At 43.0% G+C, this 14,534-nt stretch overlaps 1 protein-coding gene and 1 non-coding gene across 4 annotated transcripts in view; both read left to right on the top strand.

Annotated features, from left to right (window-relative positions):
* The first annotated feature begins 726 nt into the window (after positions 1–726).
* Positions 727–14,534, top strand: part of LOC108620486 (adenylyl cyclase X E-like) — a 26,822-nt gene continuing 13,014 nt past the window's right edge. For 2 of the 3 annotated variants that reach the window (XM_089468869.1, XM_089468868.1), the window contains exons 1-4: positions 10,571–13,003; positions 13,335–13,475; positions 13,534–13,693; positions 13,762–14,533. In XM_089468869.1, coding sequence (XP_089324995.1) covers positions 12,929–13,003; positions 13,335–13,475; positions 13,534–13,693; positions 13,762–14,533 — 1,148 coding nt within the window. In that variant the 5' untranslated portion in view covers positions 10,571–12,928. Of the gene's footprint in view, positions 10,250–10,570; positions 13,004–13,334; positions 13,476–13,533; positions 13,694–13,761; position 14,534 lie in introns of those variants that run through there. The other variant, XM_089468867.1, reaches the window with a different exon arrangement.
* Positions 11,353–11,478, top strand: LOC149269481 (U4atac minor spliceosomal RNA). Its single transcript, XR_016270156.1, has one exon. It is a non-coding gene; the product is annotated as a U4atac minor spliceosomal RNA (small nuclear RNA).

Below are 14,534 nucleotides of genomic sequence, written 5' to 3'. Positions count from 1 at the left end.
TTCTTAGGCAGACGGAAAGAGAGGCATATGTAGACAGACATATGAATAGATGAATATGCAAACCAACACGCATAGTAAATTCGGATGACCTCATTAAGCTGCTTATGAATATATGTCAATGCTTTATAAGGTTAAATGTTGATATTTTAAATAGCTTATAAATGTTATTATTAATTAATATTAATAATTATTAGATTTCAAAGTTTCGTCGGATCTATAGATCTCTACGACTGCATAGTCTGCCTCAATTTCTATTTACTTCACCCCTATAATAGACTTGATCATGTTTAAAAAGGTGATATCTAGTCTTAAATAGGTCTACCAATATTGATGATCGAAATGCCCCAAGAGTAGACGAAATTGGATCAAACAGATCCTCTGCTTTCAATCATAGATTATTGATATTTAAATGGTCGTATGTTAACTGCATTCCATTTTGTACCTCTACAGACGAAGAGGCTTCAGCCGAAGTTTTTGTTTTACATAAATAAAATTAAAATGTATGGCTTGGAGGCCGTCCTGATGTCCAGGATAATGCCTTCGGAATCATGTTAAGCCTATTATATATGTACACATATGCATATATATATACATATATATTAAAATGTAAATATTATTAATTGAAAAACAATTTGGTAGCTTTTCCATAATACTGCGGCCAATGCTTTCCGGATATTTATCTGTTTTCGCTCAGCTCTGCGGGCATTTGCATTGTTTGATGACTGTAAATACGTGCGCTGTCATTAAGTCTCGGTGTATAATTTTATGAGATTCAGAGATTCAAATTAAGTCCTTTATTTTTTTTTTTACTTCTGAATCGAAAGAAAAAAGTGAAATATATTTATTACTACTATGAGAGATATAAGAGATCGACCAAGAGAGAGGATAAAAGATAAAGAGAGAGAGATAGAGAGAGTCATATAAATGAAACTTTTGTACAAAAAGCTTCAACGATTTTTGTACTTTAATCTAAAGTTCTTGTGTGGCGATATCCGATAGATGGCGCCACAAGTAAAAGCAATATTTGCTGTTGATTGAATTTAATTGAATCGAAAAAATATACCACAATAATTTGGTCCAGTGCATCTCTTTTCTTGTACTCTGCTCCTGCTTTATCATGGAATTATTAATCACGACACGTGTCCGATGTCAGAGCAAAACGAATTACTGGGGCAAACATCAAGCAGGGCATAAAAACTTTGAAGGCAACTGCAATAACTCTGAAAAATAATTTAGATTTCCTTTAGAAATTGCAGAAAGGAGAGCACAAAGCACACACTAACACAAAAACACACAAACGCAAACACACACACAAACACTAACACACCGAGAAGCTGAAGATGAAGCTGAAGGCAAAAAAAGTTGTCGCTGTGGCTGTGGCAAGTTTTGCTGCGTCGTTTGCCAGTTGCACAATGCCAAAAATGTCATTTGTCAAATGCAAACAGCTAAGAATAAACATCAACGGAAGTAATGCAGCCACAAAATACATAAAACAAGCGACAGCAACATCAACAACAGCAACAACGATGGCACGAATCAGAGAAAACACTGAAAAGTGTTGGGGCAAAACCAACAGACAGAGCAGCTAATTATCAGCAAGGAGAACTGTGCAACTCCTCGGCAAAGCAGGGCAAAAACTAAGGGTATTAATGAATAACAAACGACTTTGACTCGGCGCTAGAATGGGCAGCCCAGCATAGATCTCCTCATCTATCTCTCTCTCTGTCTCTTACACACTATCACTCCCTCTCTCTCTATCTTTAGCTCTCTTAGAAAATAAGGGGCAGTTTTTTTCTGAACTTTGAGTAATTTGGCCAAAATTGCAATGATAATTATGATAGTGACAATGATGATGATAATGACGATGATGGCGGTGCACTGATGATAATGGAATTGCATTGAGTGCTGCAACCAGCGACATTGGCTATTAATCATCTTTAAACAAAAGACTGGCAACAAGCAGCAGCAGCAGCAGCAGCAGCAGCGACTAACTCAACAACAACAAGAACAACAGCAAAGTAATTGAAGTAGAAACAACAACTAAAACATAAACATCAGGTTAACCCTTTCCGGCAAGAGGAGCGCCTTCGTTAAGTCCTGGTTAGATTAAAGAGCTAAGACATGCACAGTGGATGAATTTTAAAAGAAAATACTCAGCAATCAAAGGTCAGTTACCAAAAAAGTAAAAAGTCTTGCAAACAAACCTATTTGAACTCGAAATTATTTCACCAATACGAAAATAATCGATGCTTTATTTTTCTAAGAAAGTAAAGATACGATAATAAGAGATCCCATGTTCTTAGCTGTGCAAGGTGCCTTTTGCGCCTACCTTCCGATCTATACATATCTGCGCCCCAATTCACTTTTAGGACTATCGATTAATATCGATTTACTGATGTTGTGGGAACAACTTGAGTTATCACATTCGACCATTAGGCTTTCATACAAAGTGGAGTCCCAACATTCGAATCATATAAAGGGTATATTCGATTCAATAATAATCAATAATCTCGAAAATCGATATATCTATATGTATTTTATAAAGAAAGTTGAGTGATCGTTGATACCAAGTGTTGGATTAATTGGCAAATAAAAAAAAAACTATTGACTTACTATAAAATAGATGTAAATACACTTCCGAGGCTCTCACGTGGGCATTCCCTTGATACACATTGACTGTGGCCCACGGTGTGGAAGCCCTGCTGCGCATCGGGCGCAGTCAACAGTGACAGACGAGCAAATGCTCTGATGTACGGCTGCTGGGGTGCTGTTGATATATGTCGGTTGGCTTGCTTGTTTGTTCGTTTGATGGGGACTGGGGTCTTGGAGCTGTGTTGCTTGTAGTTGTCGTCGTCGTCGTCGTCGTCGTCATCGTCATCGTTTGTCGCATTGTCAAGAAGATGCATGTGGCTTGTCTTGCCAACAGTACAGCTCTTCCGACACCGCCCGCGGCCTGCCGCCGCTTTATCTAGACGGCCAGCGCCTTGCCCATGTCCCAAGTCTTGGGGCAGTTGCAGGGGTGCATTAAATCAGCAATTGAAACAACATCACTCATGACACGTTTTGGTTGGGCGACTGCCGAGTGGCGAGTGGGGGCCGAGCAGCGGGGATGGCAACCATTTTGTGTGCTCGTCGTGCTTAATTTGTGTCCAATACAAACACCCGCACACACACGCTGAGGTGTACTTGGGTGGACCCTAAAGTGCATTTAGTTGCAAGCATTTATTGTTTGCGGTCAAATGTGCTCGGCAGGACGACGGGCTCGTCTGACTTTCCGCCATTGTCTTCGGTGCTGCTCTGATCTATTGCTGCTACGGTGCCCGACCGCAAATGTGTGTACTTTAAGTGTGTGGTCGACATATTGCAATGGCATAAATGCATAATTAATGCGGCTATCCGTACGTATACTTGTGCCAGTATTTGTTGGGGCCCTCGACCCGACTGGACTCGCCTGGACTCGCCTGGTCTCGCCTAGACTCGACTCGACTCGATTCGCCTTCAACTTAATTCGCACATTTAACTATTCGGCCATCTGCTGCATACAAGTTTCATTTAATTAGCTTGCAACACGGAGTGATTATCGGTCAGAAGGAAGCATTTGCCTCTCTGTTACACCTGTTCAGAGCCGAGCCTGATGTTGGCCTGCACGTCAGGCTGTTTGTCCCGACTGATCAAGCTGAAGCCGTTCAGCAATTGAGTCGTTTCTTGTGCGGAAATTTATTGCCTTCGCACTTGCACTTGCATCGAAATCACAGACACAGACGATTCTGCAGCGATTGTCAGTGTCACTCTGTTAAGCAGATGTAAATGAAATATTTTATGTACGCATACATAACTCATTAGTATCTGCAATTTATGGCAAACTTCTTTATGTGGTGTGCACCAGTCCGCAGCCAGGCAGGCGCAGAGGCAGGATGCAGAAGCAATCCCCTGCCCCAGCCGCATGTGCAGTCAGCTGTGCGCTGCTGTCGACTTAAATCATAGAACTATGAACATACTTCTTCTTCGCCTTGGGCTCTCGGGGTATATTTTGACGCTGGCAGACGGCGCTGCAAATAAATTTCACTTATACATATATAAGCTGAAATCGGGTTGTAATCGTTTCATTTAATGGGAAGCACGTGTGAAAACTGCAATTTCTCAGCGCAATTTGTGCGATGGGTGGGAATGGCGAAGGCCTCCTGAAGGCGAACTAAAATTAAATTCCGCAACGAGCAGGAGCACGGCCACAGCAGCTCATTAGAGCTCTGGCAGCGAGGCGACAGTCAGGCATTAAATACGGCATGGGATGTCGGGACAGCACAACTTAAAGTGTCAGTTGTTCGGGTTCCCAACGGAGGGCTGATTGGCTATTTATAGATGGACTGCAGCACCACTAGCCACTTGCCGAGGAGTTGCCCGGCAGGCAGCAGATTTGCCAATGATTCAGCTGCAGTCAGGCATCAAGTAAATCATAAACCGCTGGGGGAGGGCGTCGAGACCTTTCGGCTGGCTTCCCAGCTCCTCCAAGGAGCACATAATTTATGCGTCTCTTTAAAATGTCACTTTTCGGTGCGGGACTGTTTTTCAATTAAGCCGGCTAGATGCAAATTTATGCAAATCTCTGGCCAAAAACTAAGCAACAGTCAAGCAGCCGGCGACCAGACTCACAGCTCGCTGGCCACTACAGCTGCCTCCGGCAGTACGATTTTGCGACATTGTTCTGCATAATTTGCACCTAGGGCTGCCCAACTACCGCTGCTGCTACATTGCCACCGTTAAATTAATAAGACGAAAAATTTCCCATTTTAATATTTATGAGTCCACGCCAAACACCAAACGCCGAACGATGCGACGCCTCGCAACGCCACGCGACGCTCCCTCTAAATTTTGCATACTTTAATCCAATTTGACTGTGGAAGACCTTTTGCGTCCTATATTTCCCGAGATGGACCTTACTATAGCCGCTTTTCACGCTGCATTCAAAGTAGTTGGCTTAATGGACTTTAGTTGATAATACATTCTTAACGAATCAAAAGGCAGTTGCTTGAGAAGACTAGACTACGTGATCAGAATTTCTGATTTTAAATTGAAAAATAGAGTAGTATATGTTTAATTATTACGGCTGCTATGGCTTATTTATTCGGCTGGCCATAATTTCCTTTCATCTACTTCTAGCTCTTAGCCTATTGAATGGATAGAAATCATTCGTTCAGGATTCATTTAAGTCACTGTACATACACAAATCACATGATTTATAAAAGTTTTGATAGTTCATTTTAAATTACAGATGTGTCAGGGATCAAAGTATTAGTCGGACAACGGCGCCTGGAGCTTTCTTATTGGCCTTTGACATATCTAGGTCGTTGACTTAGTAGTTCGATCATTTAAACGAATTGAAAGATTACATTTTAATAAACATTCACTTGCGTTAAGCAGAAGCTGACATAAATGAATGCAGCTGGTTCACTCGGCAAGCTGCAGATAATGCTGCCAATGCATGTCAGGTTGACAATCCGGCCGACACTTACGGCCACTCACACCCGTGCAGCTAGCCTTCGCCTTCAATCAATTCGAGCGGCTGACTGACCCCCAGTTTTTTGTTGTCTGCTGTGTTGTCGAAGGGTGTTTCGGCAAGAGTGTGCAAATTGTCATATTGAAAGCAACTGGCCGATAGTAAAATATCATCGTTCATATCAGCGCAGGGCAAAAAAAATGAAGAATATGCACGCAAGGCGAATGAATGAACAGCACAGAGAATGCCAGGAGAAAGATGATGACGTTGATGATGATGATGATGATGGTGATGGTGTTGTCCTGGCCTAGGACTTGAACTTGAGCCCCTAGCTGCCCGTTCAGCTTCCCACATAATGCCTGATGTGCACTCATTCTCGCCCGTGTTATGTTTAATTGAATGAGATTTCATTACGTTGCACGGCTTTCCTCCCACTGCTTCCCAGCTGCACAGGCAGAGGAGCTGCTGGAAGCAGGACCAGCGGAAATTGAGGCCATATTGTGATTCATTGATTTTGCTCGTTTGCTCCGTGCACCTTGCAGCGGGCACAGCCAGCCGGAGTCCAGCGGTGGCTTGTTGATTTTGGAATTTCAATGGGTTTTTGTGTGGCGACGATTCGATCAGCTTATTAAGTGCACACACGCGCGCACATACACGCACACACGCGCTCACGCACACCATAAACACTCACACTCACAGTCACAGAACAGAGCAGCATTTAGTTATCCATTGGACTGCTTCGCAGTTCGTTGTGAGGTGCGAAACAAATTTGCGCTGAAATTAGTTTTCTTTCTCTGCCGAAATGGAAGTTGCAACCCCAAACGAGGCTGCAGGTTGCATGTGAAGCGTGAAGCTCCGTTCGACCCAATGCCCAATTCAGCAGTTTCGCAACATATTTTTTGGCCTGGCAACATTTTAATGAGCCGCACATGACCAACCGAACACCGAGCATCGAGCATGGACTGGGCGTTGGCCTAGCCAGTGAAGCTGCAACGCGCAACACGGCGTGTGGCACGATGCCCTCAGTGATTAGAGTGGCGTGTGTTTGGGGATTTGACGGCTGGCAATACGGCTAAAGACGGGCAACTGTACTTGGGCTGTTTAGCTTTGACACTGGCACCATCACATAATCAGTAACATTCTCAATTTCTATGTAATTCTACAACCATTAACAGTCTACACAAACTCTATATATTATATAGATAAAGTTTAGCTCACCCACATCAATTGCCCCGCTTGCAGCTAGAATCAGTTTCAGTTAGAGAGTCTGTCGCAACTCAGAAAAATACATATGAAACCTGTCATTAATGAAGACATTCCTGATGCTAGCGTTACGGCTGCTGTAATCCACACACAGAGAGGTGGTGGGGAAGGACACAAGAATGCATAGAGACATAGAGACACAGCCCCGTAGCGCACACCCTTCCGAGCATATTCATCCGTGCTTCCACCAGCCACTGGAAGTGAAGGAAACGGAAGCAACTGAGCACACTTAAGTGAAGCGCGTAATCTGAGCCACATAACAAATGCCTCAGAAAGGGAGCAGAAGCAGAAAGCTTGGCAGGAGGCGGGGTGGAGCAGAGGCAAGCATGGAAAATGTTAAGAAAATAGGATCAACGGCAGCTTTGCACGTTTGACGAAACCAAATACAGGCGACCGAGAGCCAAGAACAGGACTCGCATGCAGAAGCCATATCTGGGCTGGGGACATCTGCTGCTGACCAAGGAGCCACTGAAAGGTTCTCAGATGGTTGGATGCTCGCTTTTGTCACACATACAGCACCAAGGCGGCCGAGGCGGGTTGGGAAGGGCGCATGTGACAACGTTAAACTGGAAATCATTGCACGGTCACGTGTCAATCTTTATTGTCCCAGCATCAACCCATACCAAACCCACATAACGGGGGCGGGAGCAGGTTCGGGTGGCTTTCAAAGTGAAACTGTCAAAGCGCATTACGTTTGCATTGAGAGCGAAAAGCTTTTGGTCCCATCCTCGAGCTGCTTTCCTTTTAGTCTAACTCAAAACTTAGTTTCCTGCATATAATGAGGACAGTTGGATAAACTAATATAGCGCTAAGGTCCGACTTAGCATCGAGTGGGGGACCGCCTCGGCCATGCTGCTGGGCATTCAATTACGGGTCTTAAGTGCTGGCATTTTGCTGAATGGGTCATCAGGTGGTTACCTTGGCTACTCGTAGCTCAGCGCCAACAGCTTTTCATGAGGTTTATCCAGGAAATAGCCAAGCTTGTGCTCTTTTAATCTTGCTCAAGCACTCGAGAGTTGGGAAAGTTTAATTCTGGCTACAGAGCAGAAGGCACTGTTCGCCCAAAACTATTCGAATCTATTACAGCTTGCGAAACTATCAAAAAGGTCAACTGTCCAAAGATAATCCCAATGTCAAATGGTATTCTTGGCAGACAAAGCCAGACCCGAAACGAGGTCATAAACGGTCCATGCGATTGTGTAGTGTGGCTTTAATGCTTCCAAGCTCACATTATGGCCTCGAGCCCCTGCAGAGACAGCAAAAAGGGTAACACTTAATTTCAATTGGTGCAATTAAGGGCGACCCACACAAGGAGTGGAACACCGCCCTTTTTAATGTGTGCTTAAAAATTTAGTCACTTTAAAAATCAGCAGGACTAAAGACAAAAATATCCCAACTCACATGTCTAATTAACCAGTGAAGGTAGAGGGAACGAGGCGAAGGGCCAACAGCGTCCTTCTCCGTCGTATCTCACATGTGATGCCGCTCGCTGCGCAGCTTGTTGGCGGACCTTTTTTCTGACTCAGTGGCTACAGAACTCGCCCGTGGTAGATCAGGGCCAGTGTCAGGGCCAAAGGGCACAAGCCACACGCCAGTCGCCAGTCGCCAGACGCCAGACGCCAGCCGCCGCACCTTGTTAGAGAGAATAGACGTTCCAGGAGCGGCTGCCCAACTGACGGACAGCCCGATTGCTCGGCTGGCTTGCCAGGCATGCCACCCGGTGAATCAGTCAACCCTTAAATTGGTACGCAATGTCAGCGATGAATTATCTGCAACCTGCTAAACAAGCAACCCAAGCGGGTGGTGCCCAGAGCAGCCCTTCTGGCTGCGAGCTGGGGCGATGCCGCTCGTCGAGCTTTTGTCAAATGTCGGCCGATGTCAAAGCAACGCGCGTCGTGGCCATAAATCACGGATGGGCCAGAGAATGTCCAACCGACAAAACGGGGCTAGGGGTCAGGCCCAGCACAGTGTTCGCTATAAGTTTTGCACATTTTAAAGTTATATCTGTGACGACTGCGCAGCTTTAAGCTCCAATGGGCATTTAAATTTGTGTGTTGTCTTTTGTAGACCCATTGGAGGCGACATCGACAACACCAAAGTTATAATCTGGATCTGGATATCTAGCATACTCATAATTGCTTGGGCTAAGTTCCCTGCAAGCCGTCGAGTCCTCCTCGTGCATGGAGCTGAATAGGGTATCTATCTATGACTGAGATTCAATTGTTTCCAGTTGCTGTACAATTATTGTCGCCGCTTTCGTGGTGCCCCTAGACTCAACTCAAGTGTAAAATTAAAACTCAAGCAATGAAAAATCATCAACGTCAGCCCCACACACACTTCATTCATGTCATCCCCCACAGCCCCCAGGTCGTTTTTGGAAAAAAGAAGTAATGAAAACAGTAGCAATCATTTTTTAAGGGGATGATGACAATGCGTCTGAGTTTTAAAAATATGAGCCGCAGAAATGCCCAACGATCAAAGGCAGCCGAGCTGCGGGCACATCGCGCTGGCTGGAGGAGGCAGCACTTTCTCAGACACTTTGATGAATGAGGGCAGGCGTGCCAGCACCCTTAGGTGGGGAGGTGACAATGGCAATGCCAATGGCGAGACCGAAGCCGGAAAATAGCTGTGGGTCTATGGCAATCTATACGCCTGACTCCCCAACACCCTGGGGGACTGGCAAAAAAAGAATCCAAGTCTAATTGAGACTATTAACGAGATACACACACGCACACGCCAATCGAAGATTTTATAAACTCCCAACTTCGACATCAACAAAACATGTGACGTATAGCATTTAAATCATTCGAAGTAAGGCTTGCCTATAATTGACATATTACGTGTCATCAAGGTAATTTTGACGCGCAATCCTGCTAGCCCGGACATCGTGACATCCATGAACTATGGTACCATGCTAAGTAATTTATTGACCAGTCTTTAATATGGGCAAGAAAGCTTTTGCATACAGTCTTAGACCAGCACCTGACAGACAAATACTAAACTGAAAACTTGATTAGTCCATCCACTTTATATCGAAATGTCTCCAACATAAGATTCGAAGCTTAGGAAACAAATGACATAAAAATAATTTAAAAAAAAAAAAAAAAAAAAAAAAAAAAAATTCTGCAAAGTTTTTTTTTGTGATAGCCATTTCCTTTGCCTTTGCTGTTGCTGTGGCTGTTGCCATCGTTGTCGTCGACAACGTTATTACAAAACCCATTAAATTCTATTTCCTGCCATCAAACTGCCCAAAGTTAAATAAAGCGCGGCAAGCTCTCGCCGACCGTATAAACCGAAAACGCGAACCAGGACTAAAACCGAAAAGTACATAATAATAATAAACGACGGCAGCCAAACAAACAAGCGGCAAACTTTTTTCGAGGCGCTTGCCAAACTCAAGCTCAAATTCAAACTCAAATTCCAGCCAACATACAAAAACTGCCGCTGACAAATGGTTGAGGGACGGCGAAGGGTGCCAGGGCGCAATATCAGGTCGGTCTTGAGCATAATTCGGGAAATGTTGGGGCACTCAAAAGTGCAGACGTTGACTGCAGTTAAAGGCAACTTCAAAGTGGTCTGCAAAAATAAACTAGTCTGAGCTGTCGTTCTTTAGGCAGGCCTGACTAAGCGAATACCCTGTATCTGTATCTGTATCTGTATCTGTATCTGTATCTGTATCTGTATCTGTATCTGTATCTGTATCTGTATCGTATCTGTATCTGTATCTGTATCTGTATCTGTATCTGTATCTGTATCTGTATCTGTATCTGTATCTGTATCTGTATCTGTATCTGTATCTGTATCTGTATCTTGTATCTGTATCTGTATCTGTATCTGTATCTGTATCTGTATCTGTATCTGTATCTGTATCTGTATCTGTATCTGTATCTGTATCTGTATCTGTATCTGTGTCTTTATCTGTATCTGTATCTGTATCTGTATCTGTATTTGTATCTGTATCTTTATATGTATCTGTATAAAAGGGTAGACATGCACCAATTAAGTTGCGAATACAGATAGCGTACTTATCTCGATCGACGGGCGGAAGCTGGCATATTTAGTGAGCCCTTGGCAGGTCTCTTATTATGCGATATTATAAAATGCAGCGTTGGCGACTTCATTGCTTATTAATCCCAATGTAAATCGTGAAAACTGAAACATCTCTCTCTGCTGCCTCAGCTCAGAACTGTTATTATGCCAGACCAAGCATCAATAAATGTTGTACTATGCCAAACAGCCAACCAACAGAAACATGAGCTACAGTAATCCCTGCGCCAACAACAACTTTCGACATTTATGCACAGTAATCACGACAAAAGCAACAAAAGCTACGCGGAATGGAAAAAAGAAACATAGTTTAGACGTTATGAATACAGCTTAGCTTGGCTAAAATGAGTTGACGTTGCATTCACTCTTGCTTCTATAACTCCTCGAGCTTCTCCCACTCTAGTTTTTATGAGCTTCATCATTATTGCTTCGTAAATTCACAGCAAACTCACAGATTTGAAGAGAAAAGCCATACATTTTGGGAAACATCTTAAATAAAACAGTAAATTCACGAGCACTTCGTTTTTTAATCGTAAATATCTACATATGTCTTCCTTGTCTTGGGGAGCAGAAATGTTCAATGAACGTCTAGTGAGGACATTGCTGCTGACACCAATGATATAATAACCCCCGCTCGCTGATCTCTGCGATTAGCGTTCGGAATTTTTGGAAAAGAATTTCACAAAAAATACTGATGAGCCTTCAAAAATGAATAATTTTATATAATATTATTATTAGTAATATTATTATTATTATTATTATTATTATTATTATCATTATTATTATTATTATTATTATTATTATTATTATTATTATTATTATTATTATTATCATTATTAATACTCGCCGCAGTAGAGGCCGCTGGAGGAATTAGCCCCAGGCAACACGGGTTCAGAGCTGGAAAATCCACAATGGGAGCTATCAATGAAGTGGTTCAGGCAGCCAGAGCTACGCAAAGAGGAAATGCATACTCGCGCCCAGTGGTTCTGCTAGCAACGCTGGACGTTAAAAACGCCTTTAATAGTGTAAGGTGGACCGATATGCTTGCTTCCTTGGAGCATGGCTTCCATATACCGGAGTACCTGATGAGCATGATCAGGAGCTATTTGCAGGATCGAATACTCCTGTACTCCACATAGACTGGAACGAAACGGTATAGAAAGACTGGAGGAGCTGCACAGGGGTCAATCCTGGGACCAGACCTGTGGAATATCAGCTCCGACGACATCCTAAGACTGGAAATGCCTGAAGACACCTTCCTTATTGGTTATGCTGACGATATCGCAGCCGTTATTACTGCCAGAAACACCGTAGAGGCCCAAAAGAGACTTACCTAAGTCATGATCTTCGGCAAAGACGAGAATTCTCAGAACAGGCGGAAAAGAGTATACGACAGCAAACCATAGTCTCGTGGAAGGCGAGAGGTTTGGAAGAATAATCCCCGATCTAGAGAAGTGGATAAATACAAAACACGGAATGTGGAAGAGAGTTTATATTTGATTTTAATTTTGCAAAAGCCTCATGATTGGACTTTCTGTTAGTCTTAGGAGTTTCCTCTTCGCCCCGATAGTGGAACATGCGTACCGTCAGTTGCATAATACTTAAAATAAAACCTAATTCGATTGTAACCGATTAAATCAGAACTTAACAGCAAAACGTTGAAAATAAGTGTCATAAAGGCTAAGCAAGAAACGATGGATGTATTGCAAAGTATGTATGTATTGAACGTGCTCGAAATCAATGCTAACTAGCTAAGCTGCTCACTCTGATCAAGATACACACAGCTACTTGCGTGGTAGCTCGGGCTAGGAAAAAAAATCGCATAAGTATTTAAATAAAATCGTCTGTAGAGCGAAAACTTAGTACACCCATCAAGGAGCCATTTATTTGTTAAGTATGTATTAAAGAAGAATATAAAGATTGGAATATTATCGAAGAATTGATGACATCTTTGTTCTACGCGAGCAGTTTCGAGTGGAGCATTCTTACGGAGTGTTTATTGATATATCAGACAAAACTACTTTTTTTATAACAGTAACAAAAGCCACGTAGAATTGTTATATCATTCTAGTATATCAACTACTCCTTGAATATCAGTGCAAAGAACATGAAAATAATTGAAAAATGAGTTCGACTACAGCGGGACCCTGCAGATTGGATTATAGCAAAGAAGCTCTTTGGGAACGTAGCTATTTAAAGGTAACTCTCAGTATTTAATACTGCATCCAATTCAACACTGTTCAATTACCTGTACGTGAAATAATTGGAAAAAATCCGAAATATTGTATATAATGTTGATCAGGACGAACAGATCTGATCCTTTCCGCTTGTCTGCCGGGTGTGTATGAAAGGGTTGTTTTCACACCCTATAAAACTAAATTTGAGTATGCTAATTTCTTATATCAATTCCTATATCATGTGAGATAGGTGAAGTACAGGGGTTGTCCTAAATGAATTCAGCACTATTCCTATTCGGTCACTACCGACTAGATCATTCCTAGCTGATTGTAACTATTTACAAACTACTTAGAAAAAGTGCAAAGAGTTGAATATAGAAGAAGACTATATTTTGTACGACAGACGTCTATGCATCAATCATCTCGGCGTTTTCTTCTTCGTACACTCGACTGCGACCGTGATCAAGTGTATCATGCTGTTGGTGACGTGTGCGGTAATGATTTAATTCAATCTCTAATATCACAGTTATTTAATAATCCCTGTGCACGCAGTACCCTGAATTCATTCATGTGGATGTGGGAGTTTATATGACATCCGCAATACTCACTGTCTCCATATTGACCATCAACTTCTCAGAATCAATCGTATCGCGTAACAAATGGATTATTTACGTATCTTCGGCAGTTGCTGCGGCACTCATAGTTATGGCGGGTACGTATCGATCCATACAGAGGGCCTGCTCACCGATCAACTTACTCACTGGCACTCACTATCCGCAGATGTGACTATATTTTTGTACCACCATTATGTACACGAATGGACTGTTCTACCGTTCTACGACGCATACGTTTTATATGTTATATATTTGTGTTTTCCCATACCCGCCCTTAGAGCTCCGTTTATTTTGGCTTCATTTGTGTCTATTACCTACCTTGTTATTATTTACTTTTACACTCTTGTCAATGAGTTCATCAGTTTTCAGCAAGCCCCATATATGATCGTGGAGGTTCTGCACTTTACGTGCTGCCACTTAGTAGGGTTATTCTATCGCTTGCTGAACGAGATTACAGTGCGCTCGTCGTTTATTGACCGGCATCAGTATGTAATGGAGGAGATTTCGCTGCGAGAGGCAAAGAATAAGGAGAAACAATTGCTTCACGGCATTTTGCCTCCTGACATAGCCCGACCATTCGAGAAAGAAATTCGCTATCGTATCGGGAAAACTAACAAGCTACACAACGAATATCAAAGCAGTAACTTAAACCAAGGCATTATGGCCCTTCAATCCCATCCGGATGTTACTATCCTGTATGCAGACGTTGTCAACTACACGCATCTCACCACAACACTCACTGTCAACTCTCTGGTTTCATTGCTCCATGATCTCTATGGTAGATTCGACGTAGCTGCCCGTATCTTTAAAGTACAACGCATTAAGTTCCTGGGCGACTGCTACTACTGTGTGGCGGGCCTAACGCGACCCGATCCCGATCATGCCAAATGCTGCGTAGAGCTGGCCCAAAGAATGATCGCGCACATTCGGGAAGTTCGG

Source organism: Drosophila arizonae, chromosome 4 (assembly GCF_054131065.1).
Source record: "Drosophila arizonae isolate 15081-1271.41 chromosome 4, UAZ_ARI_1.0, whole genome shotgun sequence".
NCBI classification, from domain to species: Eukaryota; Metazoa; Arthropoda; class Insecta; order Diptera; family Drosophilidae; genus Drosophila; species Drosophila arizonae.
Note: the sequence above shows the minus strand (reverse complement) of the source record. Positions and strands in the feature narration are given on the sequence as shown.